At 40.7% G+C, this 26,999-nt stretch overlaps 1 protein-coding gene across 15 annotated transcripts in view; it reads left to right on the forward strand.

Moving 5' to 3' along the window:
• The window catches only part of PTK2 (protein tyrosine kinase 2), a 357,696-nt gene that overhangs the window by 210,131 nt on the left and 120,566 nt on the right, over positions 1–26,999 (forward strand). For 9 of the 15 annotated variants that reach the window (XM_030937421.1, XM_030937417.1, XM_030937416.1 and 6 more), the window contains 2 exons: positions 2,211–2,241; positions 6,364–6,416. In XM_030937421.1, the coding sequence (XP_030793281.1) occupies positions 2,211–2,241; positions 6,364–6,416 (84 nt within the window). Of the gene's footprint in view, positions 1–2,210; positions 2,242–6,363; positions 6,417–26,614; positions 26,633–26,999 lie in introns of all 15 variants that reach the window. The other 6 variants (XM_030937412.1, XM_030937408.1, XM_030937413.1 and 3 more) reach the window with 1 other exon arrangement.

The raw sequence follows: 26,999 nt of genomic DNA on the forward strand, positions 1-26,999 counted from the left end.
ATTTTGCGTGTATGGGGGTGGGGGGAACTGATTAGAATGAATTCAAGAGCAAATGCAAGGAGAGGAACTGTGGACAGCAAGTGTGACTACACAAGAGGTGTCACCAAGGAGCTGCCTAGAAGGGCACCAGAGTGATGAGTGGTAGATGGGTGCCTCCTCAGCCTCCCGTGCCACTCCACAGACACAATGCAAAGATGACAGCCAGAGCAATGTTTGTGTGCTGAGAGAAGTGAAGCAGTGCCTCGTAAATTAAGCTGGGGTGTTTAAATCTCATCCTGAAAGTTTTTGAGAGACACTAAAATGTTAAGCATAATAACTTGCTTAATTGATGAATTTGTAATTTGGGAAGTTTATTCTGAAATCATTTAGCTCAGATGGATTAGAAGAAAGGACCAGTTAGGGGGCTGTTACATTAATTCAAATTAAAGAGGTTAAACCAGGGAGGGCTCCATGTTTCCTGGTTTGCAAAATGAAGGCTGCAGGAAAGAAAGAGTCTCCCTCACCATTGAACGAAGTCCTCAGCTTCACTGTGGTCAGGCCAGCATGAGCCAGTCACTGTGTCCTGCTCAGCAAAAAGGTAGCTCACCCTGAACTCTGTAGATAGCTGCCTGCCTCACCTTCCAGCCAGCCACGTGCACGGCTCCTTTGGGTGACAGCTCCGAGACTTGGCTTGTCTTATACATTCATTCCATTGGCAGCCACACACACCTGTGGAATTGCTTTCCTTCTGTTTCTCTGTGCTTCCTGCACAGGTTTTTCTGTTGTTACTAGTGAGTAGTTTTATCAAAATCAAAATGCCTGGTCCTTTGACAAGGAGTGTTGACTAATCTTAAGAAACCTTTCATCTTTTAGTTTCCTGCGAACGAAGTCTTTTACCAACTTAGCATCTTAGTTCTTTATTAGGATTAGGCCGTATGTATCGGGAGAACCCGCTCCTGATGGTTAATGTGGGTTCTTTTCTATTTCCTAAGTGTCTCGGCTGGTTTGAGAAATAAAGGGAAAGAGCACAAGAGAGAAATTTAAAGCTGGATGGCCGGGGGAGACATCACATGTCGGCAGATTCCATGATGTTCCCTGAGGCATAAAACCAGCAACTTTTTATTAGCGATTTTCAAAAGGGGAGGGAGTGCACGAATAGGGTATGGGTCACAGAGATCACATACTTCACAAGGTAATAAAATATCACAAAGCAAATGGAGGCAGGGTGAGATCACAGGACCACAGGATGGGGCGAAATCCCATTGTCATTGATAACATCTTATCAGGAAACAGGGTTTGAGAGCAGACAACCTGCCTGACCAAAATTTATTAGGTGGGAATTTTCCTTGTCCTAATTAGCCTGGGAGTGGTAAAGGAGACCAGGGCTTCTTTCATCCCTTCAGCTACAGGAGGGGGATTATTTCATCCCTTTAGCTTCGACCATAAAAGACAGCACGCCTTTAGGGAGTCGTTCATAGGCCTACTCTCAGGGCACATTCTGTTTCTCAGGGATGTTCCTTGCTGAGAAAAAGAATTCAGCGATATTTCTCCCATTTGCTTTTGAAAGAGGAGAAATATGGCTCTGTTCCGGCCAATTCAAAGTTACCTCTCTTGTTCCCTGAACATCGCTGTTATCCTGTTCTTTTTTTAAGATGCCCAGATTTCATATTGTTCAAACACACATGCTCTACAAACAATTTGTGCAGTTGACACAATCCTCACAGGGTCCTGAGGCTACATTCATCCTCCTTAGCTTACGAAAAAGATGACTGAAGGGATTAAGATATTAAAGACAGGCATAGAAAATCACAAGGGTATTGATTGGGGAAGTGATAAGTGTCCACGAAATCTTCACAATTTATGTTCAGAGATTGCAGTAAATACAGGCATAAGAAATTATAAAAGTATTAATTTGGGGAACTAATAAATGTCCATGAAATCTTCACAATTTATGTTCTTTTGCCGCGGCTTCAGCTGGTCCCTCCATTCAGGGTCCCTGACTTCCCGCAACAAGTACCCTTTAAACAATTGTGTCTAATAGTCAGTTTATGTTTGTTATAAATATTGAAAATAAAACCATGAGAACCTAAGGTAGACAGTGTAGCAACTTTCTTTAAAGGGTCATTGCTGGAATACCAACGTAAGCCTCATCTTTCCTCCCTGAATCTAGGCACCATCTTTTCAAAAGGAGTAAAAAGAGCCTTATAGATCTCTTGTCTTTTTCCCCACAGAAGGTGAACGGGCTTTGCCATCAATACCAAAGTAAGTACTGCTTTTTTTTAACTGTTATTTTGTTTTGTTGGGAAGTTTAAGGAAATTTCCATGCTTTATTCATTTTCCTAAAAAAAAATTAAATTCAGTATACATGATCAAGGAACTAGGAAACAATTCTAGAAAGAAATCAAGTCAGTTTTAAATTTTATTAAGTATTTAGGCTTAATCAAAAAGTTTCAATTTTTCCTTTAAGTTCTATGGGAGAGCTAAAGAATAATCATAATGTCGAGAGCCTGTTGTTAAACATTTGCTTCATATGTTATTGCTAATCTTTACAAGAACCTGAAAATATGTGGCATTCTGGCTATTTTACAAGTATGAAAATTAAAAGAAATAATTTATGTTAATTGTCTTGTTTATTTCCTGAATTTCATAGTAGGTGTGTTGATCTACAAAATTAAAAGAATCAAATAGTTATACCAAAATAACTTATATAATTTTATATTCTCAGCCAATTTGCTAGGAACTGGGGACTAAGATATGAGTGCTAAAATCTAGACAATCAGATACACAGGTAAACACACAGTTATAGCTGTGTGGTAAGTGCTTGCAGAGATATTTGCACTTTCCAAGACACTAAAGAGAAACAGTGAGCCCAAGAGGCCACTGGAATAGAGAGGGTTTAAGGCCTGAGCTTTGTTCTTTCCCTCTCCTTGTTCTCCGTAGCCAGTCCATTACTGTTTCCTCCAGTTCCATGTTCTAAATGGATCCATCTGCTTCACCACCTTCCCACTGTGTCTCCCCTGTGTTTAGCTATCTGGGCTACACAAGTACACTCCTGTGTTGGGGGTCCCCAAGATCTAGGAGTCACAAGATTCAGCTATGATGTATTACAGCAGATAAATACAAAGCAGAATCAGCAAAGGATGAAGGCACATGGGGTGAAGTCCGGGGAAAACCAGACACAAGCTTCCAAGGGTCCCTTCCCAATGGAGGCCACAGGACACTCTGTATTCCCCAGCAATGGATTACGACGACCTGTGTGAAATGTTGCCTACTGAGAAAGCTCGATAGAGACTTGGTGCCCAAGGTTTTTACTGGGGGTTCTTTATACATGCACTCTCTGCCTGGCATGCATCCAAACTCCACACTCCCAGAGGGAAAGCAAGAGTTCAGCATAAACCACATTTTTTGTACAAACATTTTAGGCATAGTGTACCATATCTGTCAGGGGATGGTGGCAACTCCGTGAAAATCCGAGTTCCCAGATACCAGGCAAGGGACAATCGTGTCAGGTCAGTCACAGTCCTGCCACATGGACTCTTTTCTGTGTGCTTCAGCTAAATCAGGCTCTGCCCCGTTTTGCCCCTTAGCCTATCTGTGCTCTGTGCTACTGCTTGAGGAAGCTTTCCTAATTAAGTATCTTAGATGACCTACTCTTGCTCTTAGGATACTTTGCAGTATTCTTAACCTAGCTTTCAGGAGCCCGCGTGATTGTTCCCTGCTCACTTTAGCCTTGGTTTTTGTTACTCCTCATACTATTCCTCAGGTACACTGAACTTTTTTTTGAATTCCAGGAGCAAGCATCCTTTCTTTTCCCTGAAGGCCTTTGCCAGTATTCTGTCTTTACATGATCCACTCTTCTTCCAACCCGCTTTTCCTTGCTAAGCCCTACTCATCTTCTAGGTCTCATTCTACATCACTTCCTGTAGAAACCTCATTGACCCACCCGCAAGCCAGGAGAGCATCCCCATCATATTTTCCTATAATCGTTTCTAGTTATTAATTACCAGAGTCCTAAACATGGCCTTTTAACCTGTCTGCCCTCCCCAGGCAACCTGGCGAGTTGCTGACAGCCAAGGTCATATGCACTACTGTGGGCCTCACACAGGCAGGGTCTGCACGTGGCTGGTGCACCTCTAGCTTTGGACAGCCCACTCTACAGCATCAGCAGTGTCTGATAGAGGTTCATTTGGGGTCGTATCAGGGCAGGAACTAATGTTTATTTAGTGTACCTTTAGTTGTGGGAAGTTAAGGGATAATTTTGGGATTAAAATCAAAGCTGGTCAATGTGGCGTGTTCCTGTGGTTCTGAGGCTGAGGCAGGAGGATCACTGAAGCCCGGGAGTTTGAGGCTGTACTGTACTGTGATCATGCCTGTGAATAGCAACCACACTCTAGTCTGGGTGACTTCGTGAGACTCCACCCCATTTCTTAAAACACAGACACACACACATATAGAGGAATCATGAACATAGGTATGAAAGTGAGTGAGGAAGGTAGTACATTAGAAGTGTTAACACATACAGGAAACTAAATAAATGAAGCAAACTTTACAAGAGTGGAATGTTCACAAATCTTAAAGCATCAGGACACCATTATTGCTATTGATCAGATAAATGCTGAAATCCAAGCTATCGTGAGAAAGTTGCTTAGCGACAGCATACATGATTGTGGTGCGGACAAAGGAAAACCCCAGTGTTTTGGCAACAGAACAAGGAAGTAAATGATGTAATTTATTGATTTAAAATGTGTGTCCTCTGACTGCCCAATATAGTTCAAAGGTAAGTTGTGATAAATCATGTGGCTACAATGGAAGAGAAAGTAATGAGTTGTTAGAAAACAATTTTGATTAAATTTTTATACTAAAGATATAAAATTTCAAATATTTGGAGAATTCTATAAAAGGAACACAAGTCTATAGCTGTTTGCTGTGATTATTATAGAGATTATACAGGTTCACATTAAATAGTTATAGTGCTTCAAAACGATGTACAAGTTGAGCATTTCTAATCTGGAACTTCAAAGTTCAAAATGCTGCAAAATTTGAAACTTTTTGAGACCGACATGTTGCAGCAAGTCGAAACTTCCTCACCTGACCTCATGTGTAACAGGTTGCAGTCAAATCTTTGTTTTGTGCACAAAATTATTTAAAATATTGTATGAAATTACTTTCAGGTTACATGTATAAGGTGTATATGAAACAAACAGATTTCATGTTTAGACTTGGGTCCTATCCCCTAGATTCCTCATTATGTATCTGCAGACATTCCAAAATCCAAAACATCTGAAATTTGAAACACTCTAGTTCCAAGCATTGTGAATAAGAGATATTCAACCTGTACTGTTTTAAGTGTCAGTGTTTCATCTGGAAAAGGTTTGCTTTTATAGAAAGACCAGGTGACTTTGATATCTAAAGGCTGTGTGGTTCCTTTTTTCTCTGTGTTTTGTGCTTTCCAAAAATTTTTTACTAACTGTACTTGCATTTTTTAAATGGCATGAAGACTTTTGGCCAAAATTTTATTTTTTGTGGGTAAATATGTAAAACTAGCATTAAACCATTTCATGAAGCAAGTAGCAAGATACAGTGAGATTACTTTTTTAAGTATGTAAGTAATAGTACATATTAATGTATTTCTTGATAATTTTTTTACATGTCATAAGTTTAAGAAGGACCAGTCATACTATAGTATTTCATATTATGTTTTAGAGCGCAAAATTCACTTCCAGGTGTATGGTTTTTCTCTCATAACTTTGGGGCAATCCTTTACTGTGTAGCATTTACATTTACATTTTTATTTAACCTATTCATACCAGATTAAATTGTATTGCATTTTTTAAAATTATTGTCAAGAGTATCTTTCTCACAACAGTTCAGCATTCCTTCGGTTGTGTATTTTAATTTCTGAGTTTTTTTTTTTTTTTTTTTGAGACGGAGTCTTGCTGTGTCACCCAGGCTGGAGTGCAGTGGCCGGATCTCAGCTCACTGCAAGCTCCACCTCCCAGGTTCACACCATTCTCCTGCCTCAGCCTCCCGAGCAGCTGGGACTACAGGCGCCCGCCACCATGCCCGGCTAATTTTTTTGTATTTTTTAGTAGAGATGGGGTTTCACCGTGTTAGCCAGGATGATCTCGATCTCCTGACCTCGTGATCCGCCCATCTCGGCCTCCCAAAGTGCTGGGATTACAGGCTTGAGCCACCGCGCCCGGCCAATTTCTGATCTTTAAAGCATTAAAGCAGCCTGGCTATTTTAATAGAATCCAATTTTTAAAGAAATCACCTGTCTAAATTTTGTCTTCCTCATCCAAGGCAGTTCCCTACTTGATGAGGCCGAGTGGTGGGGTCCTGGGGAAATTGCAGGGCTTACAGCTTTGCTCTTGTCTGTCACAGGTTGGCCAACAGCGAAAAGCAAGGCATGCGGACACACACCGTCTCTGTGTCAGGTAAGGGGCTCTAGGTAGCAGACCTCGAAAAGCACTCTCATGGGCTAAGATGATCATAGATGTCTATTTTTGGTATAATTGCTTCATTCTAGAATAGCTTATGAAAATAAGCATTCTGGCTATCCAAATTGGCATAATTTTACCATCATTAAATAGTTTTAAGTATGGCTCATAGATTTTATTTTTTTAGATGGGACACAGGTAAAATACCAGATCACTCAGCCAGTTATATAGAATTCCAAATTATTTTTGGGTTTTAATAATATCATGTTAATCATATCCAGAATGAAGTTGCCATTATAATTTATCTTTGCAATTCAGTAGAATATACTTTGCATATTTATTTTTTGAAGTTCAGGAAATATGAGATATTTTAAAACAATTTTTGTATTTCACAATGAATATGCTGTTTGAATATTCCTTTTTTAAAAATATAGTGAAGATACTGGCATGAGCATTATCGTAGCTATTTGCTGGTGTGATTGTGTTGTGCCTTCCTTGGTGTGTTTCAAAATAGATACGCCTTTTTCCCCATTTAAAATGTGGGAAATAAAGGAAAGGGGGAGGATGAGAAAGCATCTTCTATGGGCCCATTTGATATCTTAAAATATGTATGCAAATATATACATCTGTATATGCACATATATACATACATAACTGTATACGCACATATATAATTTGTTCTTATATATGTGCATACATATATGTTACATTTCTGAAATAATAGTTTCCTTTTAACTTTAGCATCTCACTTAGAAAAGACCCCATTCCTGTTTATTTTGAATCAGTTTTTTTTGAGACAGAGTCTCACTCTGTCGCCCAGGCTGGAGTACAGTGACGCCATCTCAGCTCACTGCAACCTCTGCCTCCCAGGTTCAAGCAATTCCCCTGCCTCAGCCTCCCAAGTAACTGGGATTACAGCCTGCTAACTTTTGTATTTTTAGTAGAGACAGGGTTTCACCATATTGGCCAGGCTGGTCTCAACTCTTGATCTCAGATGGTGCACCTGCCTCGGCCTCCCAAAGTGCTGGGATTATAGGTGTGAGCCACTGGGCCTGCCTTCCTTGTTTGTTTTTCTTTTTAATTGTGCACAAATGTCCCATAAGCCCTTCCTCAAGAAATATTTTTGCTTGTATTTGCACACTTGGCAAAGATACTCAATAAAGGTGAATGGTGTGTGATACTGCCAAAGTACTACTGCTCGAGAAATCATTGCTCACTTCCCTGTTAAGTAGAAGGTTGGAGTGCTAGAGCTGGTCTTATGGACAGCTTCGGGGTTGCCAGCATGTGGTCAGGTAAACAGTTAATCATCCTTGTAAGCCTAGTCGTGACTTCATGGAGTAACCCTAGTTTCCAGTAGTGACACTGGGGCACTAAACAACACTCAGCGTTCGCATTTGTTCAGTCTGTGGTTGGTACAGAGAGTTGGCAAACTTGCCAGGCCCTCATGGAGTTTGTAATCTAGTTGGAGAGAGAGAGAGACCACCACACATGCTACAGTCATAGGAGTCCGGAGGAGGGAGCAGCTGCTGGGCATCAAAGGATGTTCTGTAGGATGTTCTGTAGAGTAGGTGAGATTTGAGCAGGGCTTTGAATAACTCACAGGCCCTTTGGTCCATCTTCTTGCCAAACTGTAAAGCAGCTTTTGGGATGAGCCCTGGGGACTTCCCTTTTGGTGCTTGCCACACAGTCTCCACAGTCTCCCCAGACTTGATCAAGAGAGAAGGGAAATGTCCCATTATGTTAATAAGGACTATTTCTGGCATCCGTCTTTGGGTAACAAAGTAATGAAGTGTAATAAAATAGGCCCCAGCAGTAGTATCTTCAAATCTTTTTCCTCCTATTTTACTAATCTCTTTTAATCAATACTCTCCTTTCAAGGTTTAAACCTCAGATGTGTCGTTTAGCAGCTGGTCACCACCAAACTTTTGGATTTTACTTCTTCCAGCCAACCCCCACTTTATGATCTCAGTGTTTGCATCCTATTTCAGAACCCCGTTAAGAATAAAGTTAGCTGGCATTTTATGAGTACTTTTGTAGATACTGTGTTCCAGCCTCAGGTTTATGTTCTGTGTTCTTGTATATGTATCATCTCATTTAGTCCTTACAACAAACCTATAAGATAGTTTTTCTTATTGTATAGCTGAGGAGACTATGTCCCAGAGAAGTTAGATAATTTGCCCAAGGTTACACAGTTGCTAAAATCTGGAGTCATTATTCAAATTCTAATGTCTGGCTTTAACACCCACCTGAATTACTTGTGATCCTGCTGTCATTGTTTCTTCCTAGGTATTCCTTAACTAGGAGTTCATACTTCAGTACCTTCTCATGTTAGTTCTTAAATTGCTACCATGTTGATTTAAATAGGCAGTTCTCTGGTCAGAAACTTTTAGTAATAATTTAGTATCCATCAGATGAAGTTTGGGCTCCTCAGCTTAGCCCTCCAAGACCTTTCATTATCTGCCCACCACCCACCTTTCCAGTCCTCCCTCGCCGCCTCATCTACATCGTTTTTTAGCCAAAAAAAGTTGGTGGCTGTGCCTCTCTCAGCCTCCTTATCTCTGTTGTTCTGCTTGAGCTATTCCATCCAGACTTGCTCTTTTCATCATTACATGTAAAAATATGTTCACTTTCAGAGTTAGTAATACTTCGATATATGACTGTCACTTAGGTGATTTAAAATCCAAGCAAAGAATGATTGGTGTCCAGTGGATATTTAATGACATAGCATTAATTGTTCAGAGTCTTGTTTGTCCTTAGTCATTCTGCCTACTACTTGCTCACTTACGTGGAATCAGACAAACAAGTGTGGCATATTTCTTTTCTTGCATTCCGGCCCTCCCTCCCTTCCTTTCTCCCTTCCTTCTTTCCTTCCATCATCCTGACATTCAATGGTGTGTTATGTTTCTATCTTCCACAAAAACTATAAAACCTAAAAACTGACCAGCCTAGCTGGCCAGGAACCAGTGCATTGCACTTAGCCCCAAAGCTGGTAATTGACATTTCTAGGGACATGTTTGTTAAGCCAGTACCTAGAAAAACAGTAATATTACTAAATCCCAGGGTTATTTCTTACCTGCCAACCTGGAAACACTGTACTATGTGGGATGTAGTGCTGATACACCATGGTAGAGGCCCTACTTCTCCTGGATCCTTGTGAAATTCTGCATGTGCTTCTCCACAGTGAGCCTGTTCAGTGTCTAGGATAGTAGGATGAGGCTGCAATCAACTATATGCCAGCTGCAATTACTTGTTTTTCTGTCATACGATACTCATTTAACCCCTAACAAGCCATAAGGGATTGATGAGACCTCACTTTTACATTAATCCAGCCATCAGGTAGTTCTTGAGTGCCTGCAGCATGCCAAGCACAGAATTCTAGATACTGGAGTCTACTAGAAAACAAAGCCACGTCCCTCCCTTTATGGAGTTTATGTTCTTGTGAAAGAGTCAAACCATAGGTAGTAAATTAAAATAAAGCACGTAAATTGAGAGCAACAGGAAAGCTATTTAAAATTGTGGTCTGTATGACAATAAACCTGTACATGTATTAACTCTTGTGGGATTGTAAAGCCCCTCATAAATGCTAAATATTATTTAATCCCACAGTGGCCTTGCAAGGTCTTTATTGTCTCTCCATTTCACAGATACGAAGAATTAAATTCGGAAAGGTAAGCAAACTTGTTCAGTGTCACACAGCTTGAAAATGATGGCACTAGGATTGGAACTCAGGTCATTATTCCCCTCTAGGCTCTACTGCCCGTCATGAGCAGTTTGAGAGTTTACTCCCCTGTACTGATGAACTACTGTTACACTCCCAAGTATCGATGAAGATGGAGAGTCTTTGTGGGATTTGTCTGGCTCTCCCATTTTTCTTCACAACCAAAGACTTCTTACCTGACCCAAGTCTGGGTTCACATGTCAGTACCTCATAGAAACCTTTCCTGACTACTTTTAAGAAGATCTGGACTCTTCCTCTTCAGAGCTCTATAGAGCACTGTACGTTTCTTTCTCATGCATAGTCCTAAAATCGATGTCATTGTGTTTTAGAAACCATCTTGTCCATAAAATCATGAACCCATTGCATGTAAAGACATGTTCTGTTTATCTCTTTATTGTCTGGGATATTAGTTTTGTAATTGTTTTTAAATAAATCCATGAACTCCATAAGGTATGGAGGTATGCTGGGACTTAGAGGAATCCATTCTGGATAGTGGGAACAGACAGCAGAAAGGCAGGAATATTTGGAGCAATCAGTGTCACTCGGGCTCTCAAGGGGTTACCTGTAAGCTTGTCACTGTAAATTGTTGTAGATTTTTTCCTAGGAATCATTGTAAGTGGTTCTAGATTCTTTCCTAGGAGATGTTGGGCAAGGGAGGAGAGGATAACCAACAGAAAAAGTGAGGGTTTAGATAACTTTAGGACAGTTTGCAGCTCTTAATGGATCTCTCTTGATGGCAAATAAAGTAATATCCTTACATTCCAGAGAGAAGATACCAGGTACTTTTTCATTATTCGTTGCAAAATAAAGGTAGTTATTGGATCACCTTCAGTAAGATTGCAGTGACAGTTGATGTTGAATATATGAACAGTGTATCTTTGAAATTCACACAGTATTTCTCTATAAAAATAAGTGTAAGATTAACAGAGATTTACAAGAATATCTAACAGAACAACATGTTTTCCTGCCTGTATTCTTCTGAGAACCTAAAGAGGTCTTTTTTTAGCCTAATTATTAAGTTATAAAGAAACTTATGCTTATTGTGGAGCTCAGGTACAACTTAGAACATATCTGAAATTCAAGTGCTGCAGTCTTTCATAAAGTATGCTGAAAGAGGAGATGTGGCATCTACGGGGAGGGGGTGCTTAAACAGTGGTAGTGTGGGTTAAAATTACCCTAGAAATCAGGTAGTTCCAAATCAGTGAGTAAAGCTATATTTTAAATATTTTGAAGGTATAAACTTGGGGGTTTTGTTTGGTTGATTATTGTGTTTGGGTTTTTTTTTTTCTTTTCTTTTCTAAAATAACCAAGCCCTTGATCAAGCAGTAAAACCTTAATTATGACCAGAAGTACAAGATAACACATGATAGTACCATTGCATTATGCACGTGGCTCTTGTTACATATTTGGATTACACATGTGAGACTGGAGATAATACAAGTTTTCTCATTTGTATCTCTGTCATATAAACCAATGTGGTGATCTTTTTCAAATGCTTGATTTGATTGTCTCTAAACCCTTCATGCTAAAGGACAATTATACTACTTTGTGATACTTTTTTTTTTCCCCCACTCTGTCGCCCAGGCTGGAATGCAGTGGCGTGATCTCGGCTCACTGCAACCTGCGCCTCCCACATTCAAGCAATTATTCTGCCTCAGCCTCTCAAGTAGCTGGGACTACAGTTGTGCACCACCATGCCCAGCTAGTTTTTGTATTTTTAGTAGAGATGGGGTTTTACCATGTTGGCCAGGCTGGTCTTGAACTCTTGACCTCTGGTGATCCACCCACCTCAGCCTCCCAAAGTGCTAGAATTAAAATTATAGTCTTGAGCCACCACGCCTGGCCCTTTGTGATACTTTTTCAGTATTTGTTGCAATTTAAATAAATTTTTAATTTTCTAACAGATTATTTTGGTTCAGTTGTTTATCATGCAGCATAATTTCCTTTATTTAAGATTACTTTTAGGTTTTCCAGGTTAGTGACTGGAAATTATTCTGAACTATTAAAACATCTAATGAAATAAATGTTATTTGTATTTTGTATTAAGCTGCTTCATTACAGATTCTAAAACAACTCACTTGTATATGCAAAGGTGGTTTGTAAACTGTAAAGTTCTATAAAATATAAGGTGGTATCGTCTATAATACTGCATTTTATCTCTTTCTGTGTGGTCTCTGATACACTAGGTTTGTTACCTATTCTTGACTATGTCACTTATAAATACAGGTGATTATTTACATATGAATGTGGCTTAGAGATCATGCCTGGCCCGTCCACAAGTGTCATTTTGTTTAAACCTCATGAGAGTCTTCGTAATATTTTCACCTTACACATGAAATTAAGACACTCAGAGCTGAAGTGGTTTGGCCAAGTTCACACAGCTAGTAAGTAATAGCCTGCTGGAAATCTTGATCTTGGACTACAAGGTTTGTTCTCTTTACATTAGACCATATTGACTCATTTATTTCTTTTTTTTTTTTCTTTTTTCTTTTGGAGACACGGTCTCCCTCTGTCACCTAGGCTGGAATGCAGTGGCTTGATCTCAGCTCACTGCAGCCTCAGCCTCCCGGGCTCAAGCATTCCTCCTGCCTTGGTTTCCCAAGTAGCTGGGACTACAGGTGTGCACCACCATGCCTGGTGAATTTTTATATTTTTTTTTGTAGAGACAGGGTGTCCCTATGTTGCCCGGGCTGGTCTCAAACTCCTGGGCTCAAGCGATCCGCCTGCCTCTGCCTCTGAAAATGCTGAAATTACAGCTGGGAGCCCCCGCACCTAGCCTGTGTTGACTCATTTCTAAAGCTTGATGATACAAATGTGTGGAAGGGAATAATACTTTGGAAGAGTTTGAGCATGATTCCATTAAGGTTCTTTTCCCCCCCATTTATTAGGAATAGGATAGTACTGACTCAGTTCCAACTCTTTCATTAAAATTCAGAAATGTGCCCTGTATTCAAGTTTGAAAAAGGTTCTTCTGTCTAGTTTTACGCTCTAGTTTCAATTTTGATAATGCTGTGGGTTACCAAGGTAGCCTCTGTCTGTTGGTGAAAGCTTGATTTAAATGCTAGCCTTTAGGAATTAAAAGGGGAAAGAAAAAAAAACCTTACCCTAATTTTAGAGCACTGTCACCTGTTACATAAGTAGTTCATTTTTTTTCCCTACCAAATCCAAGAGACACTGAAAAAATTGAAAAATAAAACTAAATTTAGGCCAGGCACAGTGCCTCACGCCTGTAGTCCTAGCACTTTGGGAGGCCAAGGCAGGCAGATTGCTTGAGCCCAAGAGTTTGAGACCAGCCTGGGCAACATGGTGAAACCCTGTCTCTACAAGAAATGTAGCCAGGCCTGGTGGCGTGTGCCCATAGTCCCAGCTACTCAGAAGACTGAGGTAGGAGGATCCCTTGACCCTGGGATTTGGAGATTGCATTGAGCTGAGATCACTCCACTGTACTCCATCCTGGGTGACAAAGAGAGACCCTGCCCCCCTCCCCCCAAAAAAACAACTAAATTTTAAAAGATAAATTCATTTTTGTGAATTATATGATTTGTGACATAATGTAATCAAATTAATTCTACTAATAATTTTTATGTGCACAAAGTAATAGGTGTTGAATGTTATTGACATATTCCTAGTACCTGGCTCACTGGAAATTATTCTAGTTTCAACAGTCATGAATAGTGTTTTGTAGTCAGTCTGATATTAGGAGAGACTCCAAACCATTGAGAAGTGTACAGTTGTCACTGACTTCATACAGACAGACTGGCTGATCGTGTTGTGCATGAATAAGGAAGTGAATAATCAAAATAGCCCAGCTGTGCTACCTTCTTTCCTATAGCCCTCCCTCCCGCCATTACATCATTTGAACTCCCTATGCCACTACTGAGATTTGAGTGTTCTTCTTAGTCATACCCTTTCTTCTATGGGTTCTAAAACAGTTGAGAAGAATACTTGGAAGTCATGTAGGTTTTGAAATACCAACATCGTATGTTGTTAAGTAGTATCTTGAAAAAGGACCCAGAACCACTCCTTCACCCTTGAGTTGAACTTCTCGTCTCAGCTGCAGTCAGTGCAGACAGTGCAGACAGAAACTCACAGACCTCCCTGGCAAGGAGTAGCCTGAGGCACTTTCAAATTTTTAAAAAGGTTAAATGAAAAGCTGAGCAATAATGAGTACAACAAAAATTAAAAGTGGATTTTTGTTTTTATAAACTTGTTCCAGCCCACAGAAATCCAGCTCAGTCTTAAAATTTTGTTTCCAGAAGAGATTATTCCCATCTTCTCACAAGCAGCCTCCACGCTATAAAGGGGAAAGAAATATATGAGAGTATTATAAACAAAAATGTATTTTTGTCTTTATAAAATAAATGCTTCACAGTTGGCAGTGTTGGGTATACTTGGCTCATGAACCATCTTGATCCTCTGGCGAAACTTATTAACAATAATTAAGCTTCTCAGTCTTTTTTAAAAAATGTGTTATTAAAACACAGGAAGCCCAAGTATCATCATCTTACCAAATATAAAATAAATATTGCTAACATCAAAAGGCCCAGTTTTTTTTTCTTTGAAGAAAATAATTTTAAATGGAATGCTTAAAAGTTTAAAATATAAATTCTAGAGTTTGACCTCAAGTCTTCCCCCACCCGGCTTGTAGCTTATAGCTATACAATAATTGTGGATTAAAATCAAAAAGCATGAGTCAAGACAAAATATTTTTGATGCCTTTACAAAGAGGAGACCATGGAAATGAACAAATATTAAGTGCCTACTGTGCTTTTGAATTTTGAGTTTTTAAAACTTTTTATGGAAAATTTCAAACATATACAGAAAAGAGAGAATAGAATTGTATCATGATTTTTCATATCATCATCACCCAGATTCAGCAACTAAAATCTTCTGGCCAATTTTATTTCACCTCTGCCTCCATCCACTTACATACACACATAATCCCTGCTGGTTATTCTAAAGCAAATCTAAGGCATATTTCACCTATAACTATTCCTAAAAGATGAGACTTTTTTTTTACAAAACATTATCAGCTATCCAGTGTTCAAATGTCCCTTATTGTCCCATTTTCATGTGTGGTTTCGTCTAAACAAGAGTCAGACAAGAAGTACTTTGTGAATTTGCTTGCAGCATCTCCTGTATGTGTCAGCTAGACCTTGTTGATTGTTTGTTAACTCGTTGCAATTAATCTGTTGAAGAAATTGTGTCTGCTTTCCTATTCTCATTCTGGATTAGGCTGATTACATCTCTATGATGCTGTTTTGTTTAACCTATTCTTTTCTGGCCCCTTTATTTCCCATAAGCTGCTTGTTAGAATCTAGAGAAGTTTGATCCAGTTTGGGCTTGATTTCTGCCCCGCCCCGCTCCCCCACCCCCCCGCCAAGAAAACTTCGTAGGTGATGTACATCTGGTTGTTCTTTGTGATGTGAAGACTAATCAATGGGTTTAGGTCCCATCATTCTCTGATCCATACATGGGAACGTCCCCATGAGCATTTCACCTAATACTTTTAGCAGCTATTGACATTAATGCTTAGATTTCATCAGAGGCCACAAAATGGCACCCTGTGAATCCTGCCATTTCTTCTCCCTTTTGTTTAGCTGGAATACTTCTAGAGACAGCTTTCCCTCACCAGCTGCTTCATTACCCTCGGTAACAGGCTTCTTCTGGGAAGACAGGAAAACTGCCTTTTTCTTTTCCTTTATTTACCAGTTTTTAAAGTAATAAATTTTCCCTTGCTAGTCAGATGTCATTCTTTGAGATTTTCTTTTTAAAATGTCAGTATGAATTTGTGTGTTTTTTGCGTGTTGGGATAGGAGGTTCCCCCATGACCACCCCAGGTTGGATGATTACTGGGAAACCTGTTTCCTGGAACACAGAGCTCAGGTAGTGTGCAGCTTTGTCAGCACCACACCCTCATGCCCAAGGAGAAGAACAGAATTGAGAGGTATGGTCAAAGGAAAATATCGCCTTACTTATGTAACTAGAAATAAAAAGGAAAATGCTGATCCAGTTGAACTATTCTCATTGTGCTCTTTATCCCATTCATACCTGTTCCTCCAGAAGCCCCAGACTCCGTTGTTGCTCGCATACCCTCTGCATACCCCCTGTTTTGTCTTCATTGCTTGGTTTCCCCCAACTTCTAAAACACTACACCTGTGTCTTCTGGGACTTCTCTATATATTCCTCTTTGTCACCTTCCTCTAACTAAAACTCTGGAGGTCACTGATACCCCTTGGTGCCTCTATAGCCCTGCTGATGATGTCTGAGAACCATGGTAGCACTAGCACTGGAGATGAGGCAAGTATCCCTTTTCATTGCCCCTTTCAGACACTTCTCCCTCAAAAACTCCAACTTTGAATCTCACATATCAGAACAAGGCTATCCTATGATCCTCAAAGTTCTGAGCACCCAGTTCACTGTTACTTCTCCAGCATCCCCCATCGTAGTTTGGGAGGATTTCAGAAATCATGGTAGGCAGTTCTTCCAGCACGTCTTTTTTTTTTTTTTTTTTGAGATGAAGTCTCACTCCGTTGCCCAGGCTGGAGTGCAGTGGCGTAATCTTGGCTCACTGCAACCTCCGCCTCCCGGTTTCAAGCGATTCTCCTGCCTCAGCCTCCCGAGTAGCTGGGATTGCAGGTGTGCGCCACCACACTCAGCTAATTTTTTGTATTTTTAGTAGAGACAGTGTTTCACAGTGTTGGCCAAGCTGGTCTCAAACTCCTGACCTCAGGTGATCTCCCCTCCTTGGCCTCCCGAAGTGTTGGGATTACAGGTGTGACCCACTGTGTCCAGCCCCAGCACCTCTTCTCTCCATTCTTCCAATGGTGCTGTCTGCTATTCTCGTTGCTGTAGGGCCTACACTTTATCTACAACTGTAACTTTCCTATAATTTCAATTTTAAGAAAGCCCTCTCTGACCACTACCTCCAATTTTTCTAGCTTGTTCCTTGATCCCATCCCCATTCTGCTGTCTACATCACACTTTTGTGTCTTCTCTGGTTTCTTAACAAGCCTAAAACCCCTGATTGATAATTGTATCCTTCCCTGGCATACGTCCTCATCATCTCTGCCCTACTGTTTTGTTTGTTTTTAACTCACTTGGCAGAAACACTGCCAATAAAGCCAGCTCGTTCTGTCCCATGTCTACTGTAGCACAACTGAACCTTAAAGTGAATAGCACAATCACATTGTTTTGGTCTTACTTTCAGTTCTGTCTCACAGCCACTTTGAACCTTTCCTTAAACCTCCAGCATTTGCCAGCCATAAGTGCTGCCTGCCTTGGTCTCACAATAGATACAATAGATGACTTGTCCTCACCCAATTAGATCTCCTACTTTTTTTTTTTTTTTTTTTTTTTTTTTTTTGGAGACAGAACCTCTCTCTGTCACCCAGGCTGGAGTGCAGTGGTGCGATCTTGGCTTACTGCAATCTCCGCTTCCTAGGTTCAAGCAATTCTTGTGCCTTAGCCTCCTGAGTAGCTAGAACTACAGACACTTGGTTAATTTTTGTATTTTTGGTAGAGACAGTATTTCTCCATGTTAGCTGGTCTCAAACTCCTGTCCTCAAGTGGTCTGTGTGCCTCAACCTCCCAAAGTGCTGGGATTACAGGCATGAGCCACCACGCCCAGCCCAATTAAGTCTAACTTGTTGCCAGTCTACCTTCTATCACTTGTTACCTGGTCAGGAATGTTCCCTGCTCTACTACTGTTAGATTTTTTCCCTATGTGCAGCAAGCCAATCATTGTGGCAACAGGTTTTGCCAAAGAGAAAAGATCTTATTCCCAAGGCTGCCATGTGAGGAGATGAGAGAACAAATGTCAAATATGCCTCCCCAAGATGAAGTTTTAGGGATATTTATGGGATAAAGGAGCAGGGCAGTTGAAGGCATGGGAAAAAGTGATTGGGTATAAGGAAAAGTGAGTTAATAAGTGATCTGCACACACATAGGCTTCCTGACTCTTCATAGAATGCATGTTCAGAAAATGGTAGCATTACCATGATCTGAGGGAAGAGTTTGCAGCTCTGATGTCATATGGTCATCTCTCCTGCATTGGCATAAGCCCGTTTGAAGGATCGGTGGCCTCAAGCTGTTTGAGCTGGGCAAGAGCTGCCCTCTACTTTCTGAAAAACAACTAAAAGCACCCATTACTGCAGTGACCTACAGGAAGCTAGTGGGAGTTTAGTTATGGATTGTCTGGCTGTTTGACTTGCTAGTGGGAGTTTGTAAATCTAAGCAACTAAAAGCAACTGATATCATTTGGATATTTATCCCTACCCAAATCTCATGTTGAAGTGTAATCCCCAGTTTTGGAGGTGGGGCCTGGTGGTTGGTGCTTGAATCATGAGGCAGATCCCTTATGAATGGCTTGGGCCATTCCTTTGGTGATGCGTGATCTCTGGTTCTGAGTTCACATTAGAACTGGTCCTTTAAAGTATGTGGCTCTTCCCCACCCCTTGCTCTTGCTTTTGCTGTGTGATGTGCCTGCTCCCTCTTCACCTTCTGCCATGATTGTAAGCTTCCTGAGGCCTCCCCAGAAACTGAAAAGATGTCAGCACCATGCTTTACATAAAGCTGGCAGAACTGTGAGCCAATGAAAACCTTTTTTCTTTATAAATTACCCAGTTTCCAGTATTTATTGATAGCAATACAATAATGGCCTCATACAGCAAACAAGGCAGGTTAAGTTTGGCAGGCTTAATCAGGTTAGCTCTAGTTTCATTTGCACATCACCCACTGTGGTTTCCCCACCTTAGTAGCCCTCTTCTGACATCACTGGTCCCCTTATGATAGAATAATTCTTTATGTGAGTTATTGTGATTCAGTGTTGCTCCTTATTGAAATTGCCCTGCTTTTGCTTCCAGAATACCATATTCTTCCTGCCTCACTCCTTGTTATTCAACACTTCACGCCTGAGGATCCCAGGACTCAGTTCTTCTGACACTTTGTGTCAGCCACGGTCACCCCCTTGGGCATCTCGTTGTGCTTCATGACTTAATTATGCTGGTGACTCTCAGATTGTTATCTTAGCTTTTCTGACTTCTTTCTTGAACTCCAGACCCCTGTGGCCACTACGTTCTCACCATGTGGAATCTGGTGTTTCATAAGCATTTCAGAGTTAATATACTCGAAATGAACTGATATTCACACCAAGCCTGCTTCTCTCCCCTTCTCCACTCACTAAATGGCACTACTTTCCTTCTGGCTGATCAGATCATCCTTGGGGTTATTCTTGATGCACTTCTCTGTTTTCTTCTCCTGTATCCAATCTATTGACAAATCCAAATTGCTCCTAGAAATAAACTCTGTACTTATATTAATTTTGCATAAGCTTTTTCCTTTAAGGTTTACACTGGGAATATATTTAGAAGACCGAGTCATAGATTGAAGTTGCCCTGTATATGTACTCTGATTAGTGGCAATTACAAGTGGATTTGTAAAGGAAAAAAGAAGAGACAGTTCTTAAATTGTTTACCAAGAATTTGCATTAAAATAATATAAGTATTGGCTAGGCGTGGTGGCTTACACCTGTAATGCCAGCTCTTTGGGAGGCCAAGGCAGGCGGATCACCTGAGGTCAGAGGTTCCAGACCAGCCTGGCCAACATGGTGAAACCTGTCTCTGTTAAAAATACAAAAATTAGTCGGGTGTGGTGGCGAATGCCTGTAATCTCAGGTACTCAGGAGACTTAGGCACAAGATTTGCTTGAACCTGGAAGGCAGAGGTTATAGCTACTGCACTCCAGCCTGGATGGACACAGCAAGACTCTCAATGATAATAATAATAAACTATTGATTGTCCATTGTTCTTTATATCACAGATTCCAGGAACATGAAGATAATGTTTTATGGTTTAGGTGCAGTGGGGAAGATGCCTTTTATGGTTTAGGTGCAGTAGGGAAGATGCCCTTAAAAACGGTAATTTCCTTTATAGGTGTAAATTTCTTTGACAGAGGATTTCAAAATAGGCAGCTAAATGTCAGAAAGTTGTGTTTTGGAGACTGATTTATTTTGATAGGTGTTCTTTTCAACTTAGCTTGTTTTTAATTAGATTACTGACTTCAAGTTGGAGCCCTTTAATGAATTGGGCAAATAAAGCTTTTGCAGTTTTCAAGGCCTAATATTTAAACATTTGAAAAGCAGGCATAACTGGAAGGCCCAGCGTAAAAATCAAGGGTCTGGTATGGTGGCTATAATCCCAGCACTTTGGGAGGCTGAGGCAGGCAGATTCCTTAAGCCCAGGAGTTAGAGACTAGCATGGGCAACATAGCAAAACCCTGTCTTAAAAAAAAATCAAGGACCCCACTTTTTTTTTTTTTTTAAAGGCAGGGTCTTGTCCACACTGGAGCGCAGTGGCGTGGTTTTGGCTCACTGCAACCTCCATATCCCAGGGTCAAACATACCTCACACCTCACCCTCCTAAGTAGCTGCGAACTACAAGCACGCACCACCACGCTTGACTAGCTTTTGTATTGTTTGTAAAGACAGTATTTTGCCGTGTTTCCCAGGCTGGTCTCCAACTCCAGAGCTCAGGTGATCTGCCCACCTCTGCCTCCCCAAGTGCTGGGGTTACAGGCATGAGCCACCATGCCTGGTTTCCACTTTTACATTGAATCCTGGTTCACCCAAAAGAGGGAAATACCATGGTGTTAACTGAAAGGGGTTCCTATCCAGACCCCAAGAGAGGGTTCTTGCATCTGGCTCAAGAAAGAATTTGAGGCAAATCCATAGGGTAAAATGAAAGCAAGTTTATTAAGAAAGCAAAGGAATAAAAGAATGGCTACTCCGTAGGCAGAGCAGCAGTGTGGGCTGCTGGACTAAGGATACTTATAGTTACTTCTTGATTATATGCTAAACATGGAGTGGATTATTCATGAGGTTTCTGGGAAAGAGGTGGGCAGTTCCCAAAACTGAGGGTTCCTTCCCTTTTTAGACCATACAGAGTAACTTGCTGACCTTGCCATGGCATTTGTAAACTGTCATGGCACTGGTAGGAGTGTCTTTTTTAGCATGCTAATGCATTATAATTAGCATATCGTAAGCAGTGAGGATGACCAGAGGTCACTTTTGTCACCATCTTAGTTTTGGTGGGTTTTGGCCAGCATCTTTACCACAAGCTATTTTATCAGCAAGGTCTTTATTATGACTTTTATCTTCTATCAACCTCCTGTCTCATCCTGTAACTTAGAATTCCTGACCTCCTGAGAACGCAGCCCGGGAGGTCTCAGTCTTATTTTACCGAGCCCTTATTCAAGATGGAGTTGCTCTGGTTCAGATGCCTCTGACATTAGGACCAGGCTACATAATGTTCCACAGTGTTCCATGCTGCAGGGACATTCCTGTGATGCCGATGGGTGACCCAACACCAATCAGCCCATTCTGCCAGCTGCCATAGGAGTCTTACCCCTTGGTGGTGTTTCCTTAGCCTCCAGGTGTTCAAATTTTGCTTTTCTTATCTAAATGTGTAGAGAAATAAGTAGCCCTCTGCAGTTATAACCATTCACTGTGACCACTGTTAGCCACTCCAAAACTGCAACTTTTGCTGGTGACTTGCCAATTGGTCACACGTTGCCACACATACAAAGGTCAAGTTCTCCCTCACAGTATGGAGTAATCCCTGTACCCCAAAAGCCAAAGAGAGCAAGTAACTCAGTACAAAAGAGAACAGAGAATGAGAAGAGTGACATCGTCTGTCATTTTTCAGAGGCTTCCTGGGAGCCTTCTAAAAGGGAATAGGTAGGATTGCAATAAGCTAGTTGAGACTGAGGTAAATATGAACCAGCGTAATCACTGTTGGACTGGTGAGAAAGTTGGACTGGTGAGAAAGGAAAAGTTGCTCAGAGCAGCCTGAGGTATGTGAGGTCTGCAAAATTTATCAGGCCCAGAGAGGCAGGAGTACAGGGCTTCAGTCATGCCCTCCTCACCCCTATCCTGCACCCAGGCCCAGAGCAATTGTTGAAAGGCATTTTTTCTTGACTAGTGGCCTTACCCATTATCTTCACATTCCTAGAATTTGTGAAACAATGTAGGAACTCTCTCTTTTCCTATAAAAGGAAATATTAATATTCTGAATGACTCTTGACATCATTCAGAATAAAAGCCAGTGCCCTTACCATGAGCTAAGAGGTCTTAGACACTCTGATACCTAACTGCGTGTGTCCCAGTGCCACCTCCCCCTTCCCATTCCCAACTCTTCATCCTCCTCACCTGACCTCCCTGCTGCTCCTCAGCATGTGCTCACACTGACCTGCAGAGCCAAGGCCTGTGTCTGCTGCACTGGCCTCCCCTGATGTGTGCATGGTCCTTTCCCTCTCCTCCTGAAGTCTTTGCAGATGACTTCCTCCATAATCACCGTATTTAAAATGATAGCCCCACCTGAAAATACTCCTTCTTCTGCTGGTTTTTCCCTAGCACTTACATGTTGACATCCCATATAATTTACTTATTTTATCTTCCTTCTCCCTTACTAGAACGTAAGCTCAATAATTTGAAAGTTTGGGTGTCTGTTTTGTTCACTGCTCTAAGTCCAGCACCTACATGGTATGCCTCGTTTATGGCAGGTATTCAATAATTAAAGGGATTATCTTGAATACAGTAAAAGTCCTAATCCTTTTTGTTTTTATGATGTGTGGTAATATTCTTGGTATTACTCAAAAAGAGTTGTACTTTTTTAGAAAATTCACTTTTTCAGTTAGTATAAAGAATATTCAGTCCAATTTAGAAATGAACAGTAGAAAAGTAAGAAGAGCTGGCACTTGTGGAGTGGTTGCTCTGTTCCAGGTGCCCAGAGAATCCCATGGAATCCTTTCCCAACCTCCTTATTGGAGGTAGCTTCCGTTATGACCCCATTTTACAAATGAGAGAACCAAGGAACAGAAGTTGAGCAATGTATCCAAGGTCAGAATGAGTAATTGAGCCAGTATTTGAATCCGAACTGTCTGGCTCCACAGCTAGTGTTCCATGTATCTTTTATTTTTCTGTAACTTTACGCTTGGAGAATGGTTGTAAGAACAGTAACGTGATGTCTCTTACGTTCTTTCCTCCAGTCCACTGTGTCTATATTTTGGCTCACTTGCTTTATCACTCTATAGGGTTTTTTGTTGTTGTTAGTTTTTTTCCTTGAATCATGTGAAAGCAAGTTACAGACATGGTGCCCCTTATAAACATTTCAGTGTGTGTTTAAGACCAAAGATGTCATCTTATATGATCAGAGTATAATTATCAAAATCAGGAAATTTAATACTGAAGAAATGCTCTTATCCACAGTCCAAATTATTTCATCCCAATAATGTCCCGTATCACTATTGCTTCCTGATCTTTCCCTTTCCCAGCCTCCAGTCCAAAATCCCATCCCGCATCAAACAGTGCATCCAGTTGTCAGGCCCATCTTGGCAAGACAAGGTCTCCCTCTGTCGCCAGGCTAGAGTTCAGAGGCTCTGCTTCTGTGGTCCAGGCTCTACCTCCTAGTTCCAGCAATCCTGCCAACTCAGCCTCCTCAATAGCTGGGGCTACGGGTGCAAGACAGGATCTTGCTATGTTACACAGGCTGGCAGGCCCATCTTCTTAACTGAGAGACTAGTTTATACTTTACTCTAGGGCCATCATATACAAACTCCAGAAATTTAGTGTGTGTAAAGGTAGCTTTTCAAATCAAGCAATAAGATGAAATTGTCAGTAAATGTTAATGGGATTGGCCGGGTGCAGTGGCTCATGCCTGTAATCACAATACTTTGGGAGGCCAAGGTGGGCAGATCACCTGAGGTCAGGAGTTTGAATCCAGCCCGGCCAACATGGTGAAACCCTGACTCTATTTAAAAAAAAAAAAAAATACAAAAATTAGCTGGGCGTGATGGCAGGTGCCTGTAATCCCAGCTACTCGGGAGGCTGAGGCAGGTGGATCCCTTGAACCCGGAGGCGGAGATTGCAGTGAGCTGAGATTGCGCCATTCCACTCCAGCTTGGGAGACAAGAGGGAGACTTCTTCTCAAAAACAAACAAACAGGCCGGGCGCGGTGGCTCAAGCCAGTAATCCCAGCACTTTGGGAGGCCGAGACGGGCAGATCACAAGGTCAGGAGATCGAGACCATCCTGGCTAACACGGTGAAACTCCGTCTCTACTAACAAATCCAAAAAACTAGCCGGGCGAGGTGGCGGGCGCCTGTAGTCCCAGCTACTCGGGAGGCTGAGGCAGGAGAATGGCGTAAACCCGGGAGGTGGAGCTTGCAATGAGCTGAGATCCGGCCACTGTACTCCAGCCTGGGCGACACAAACAAACAAACGGTAAATGTTAATAGGATCAAAGCATGCCGTTTGAAAAATACTACTGAAGTGTACATTTCTGTTCTCATTTCTGTTCCTAATATGTTGACAATGTCAATAAGATTGTTACCATCTTGGTGGGCAAACAGTCCTGACCCTTGTTCTTGGGTCCATACTTCTGATCTTTCTTTATGATACCCTGTGAGTATGCAGTTAAATGTTGATGTTACCTGTGTCTGTCATATGTTAATGACTGCTACATCTTAAAGGGCTACATCCCTGCATCCCTGGCTTTGACTTCACTTTCACACTTGTCCACTATTGCCATTACCTTGTTTTCTCATTTTGCTGCTTGTTTTCTCATTTTGCTATATGCTTCTGGAGAGCTGAGATGTGTCTTACTGATCCAGCTTTTTGACTCTAAAATGAGCTTGGAGTACGTAAATGAGTGAGCAAATGGATCAATATTGCTAGTAGAGGTTTTGCAACTTATGTTTTCAAAGATCCTCGTCACTGGTTTTTATGTTAAGGTAATTTATGTAAAGTATATAACTCAAGAGCTGTGAGTGTCTTTGATAATGATTTGGGGAAAGTTATTCATAAAACTGTTTCACAAATGAAGAACTGCTATTTTTCTGCTTTTTTTTCTTTATGGTTGAATGTGTTCACAAAAGTCTTGAATTATTTATTGGTCTTTGTTTTTTCCTTTAAATGTTGTCATTTGGAAAAATATCTGAATGTTCAATTGGCTGGCTCTATAGAGCTGGGAGAGTCTTAAGTCTTGTTTCTGTATCAAGTGCTAATCTACAGGAAATTAAATTTTAAGTTATTAGTATGTTTTTTAAAACTCAAGTCAATCATAGTAAGAAATAAGGCATGCCAATGGTCAAAATAAAAGCATTGCAATTTTGTATCTGTTTTTATAGATAAGCCTTTAAATGTTACAAAAGTTGTCTTTTGTATTGAAATAATTTGTTTCTATTTTTCTCTTTCCCCTCTTGCCTCTTTATAAAGGAGTCAGTCACTGCCAACATAAAGTTAAGAAAGCTAGGCGCTTTCTCCCTTTGGTCTTCTGTTCTCATGATCCTCCTTCTACGGGTACTGCACTCATATTTGCACAGGCTCTCCTATTAACCAGAGCACTCCAGAGAAACTAACTCTAACTTGATGCTTATAGATTATCCTGAACAGATCGTAGCTTTATCGAATATTAGTGTATGTGCTGTTCATTGTTCAGAAGCAATAACAGGGTTGGGGTGGGGGCAAGGTTTTATGTCTGACCATCTTTGGGTTACTCTCTTGAAGAGAAGATTTTTTGTTTGCCTGTTTGCTGGTTTTTAAATGCATGACAGGGTCAGAAGTCCTTTCTCAGTTTCATTTGTGCTGTTTGAGTGTTTTCCCACAGAGGTCAGCAGGATCACACTTTTTGATTATGGATTTCCTAATACAGCATGCAACTGAATGAAGGAGAATGGTCATAGTGACTCCCTAGTTGTCTGCTTTTAATGCTTTGGGGACAGATACTTAGGGCTGCTGCATAGTAGAGACAGCTATACCATTTGGAGCATTTTCTAGAAAAGCAAAGATTATTTACAATAATTGAAATAGTAATTTTTCCAAACTCTTCAAAACAAAATTTCTTCCGTGCAAACTTAAATGGGAACGTTTGTTGTCAGCAGAGCTTCAAGTACCGCACTCCCCACAGTTTATAGTAGTGGGCTTGGCCTGTGTCTACCTTGTAATATTTAAATCTCACTGGCTCATTGGAATGGGCTTGCTAAGGGCTTATTCCCTTCTTGTAACTAAACATACAGATTAATAACTAGTTTATTTGCATTTCTATCTGAGGGGACACAAGTTCCCTTTGAGGAAGGTAGAAACCATTTTTAAAATTTAATTGTAAGAGGCAGTCAAATTAACTTTGCTTAGTGTGGCAGAATCCAGTTTACACTCTGTAATACTTTAGCTGTGTAACTTCATGTAATACATTGGCAGCTTTAAACTTGGCATTATGCCCTCAGATTCAAGTAAACATACTACCACTACAATCTTTCTTTATCTTTTGAATTAAACCCTGGGGGGTAATTTTTTTTATTTTTCTTACACTTTGGTTTGCTTGTCATTTTAATAGTGTTTTCCCCTCTCTTCCCTCTTCTCCTTCCTATGTCTCCCTCCCTCTGTTCCCTACTTCCCTTTCTTTGCATGCCACCTGGATCTGCAGATGAAATTAGTGGGGACGGTAATATTTATTTTCACATTTGTGTTATTGCGATGATAATTATGGAAATAAATATAGTTTAGTATTTAATGAAAGGCAAAATGTGCTTTTGATCGAACAGAACCAAGTACAAAATGGTATGCAAAAATGATATTTTAAAAATTGCTTAGGGCTTTGGCATGAAAAGGATAACATCAATTTCTTAATCACATTTTAGTGATAACTTTGAGTTGTATGTATTCCTAGTAAATTTTCTAGATTTCATTATTAAAACTTTTCTGAGAGTTCTTAAAAAATGTCAAAAGCAAAATTAGTAACACTTGAAAGCCGTAAATGGTAGCGGTCCATAGACTCTGTTTCACAAGTATAGTATCTATGTGATAATTCT

The sequence above is a fragment of the Rhinopithecus roxellana genome, chromosome 9 (genome assembly GCF_007565055.1).
Source record: "Rhinopithecus roxellana isolate Shanxi Qingling chromosome 9, ASM756505v1, whole genome shotgun sequence".
Lineage (NCBI taxonomy): Eukaryota > Metazoa > Chordata > Mammalia > Primates > Cercopithecidae > Rhinopithecus > Rhinopithecus roxellana.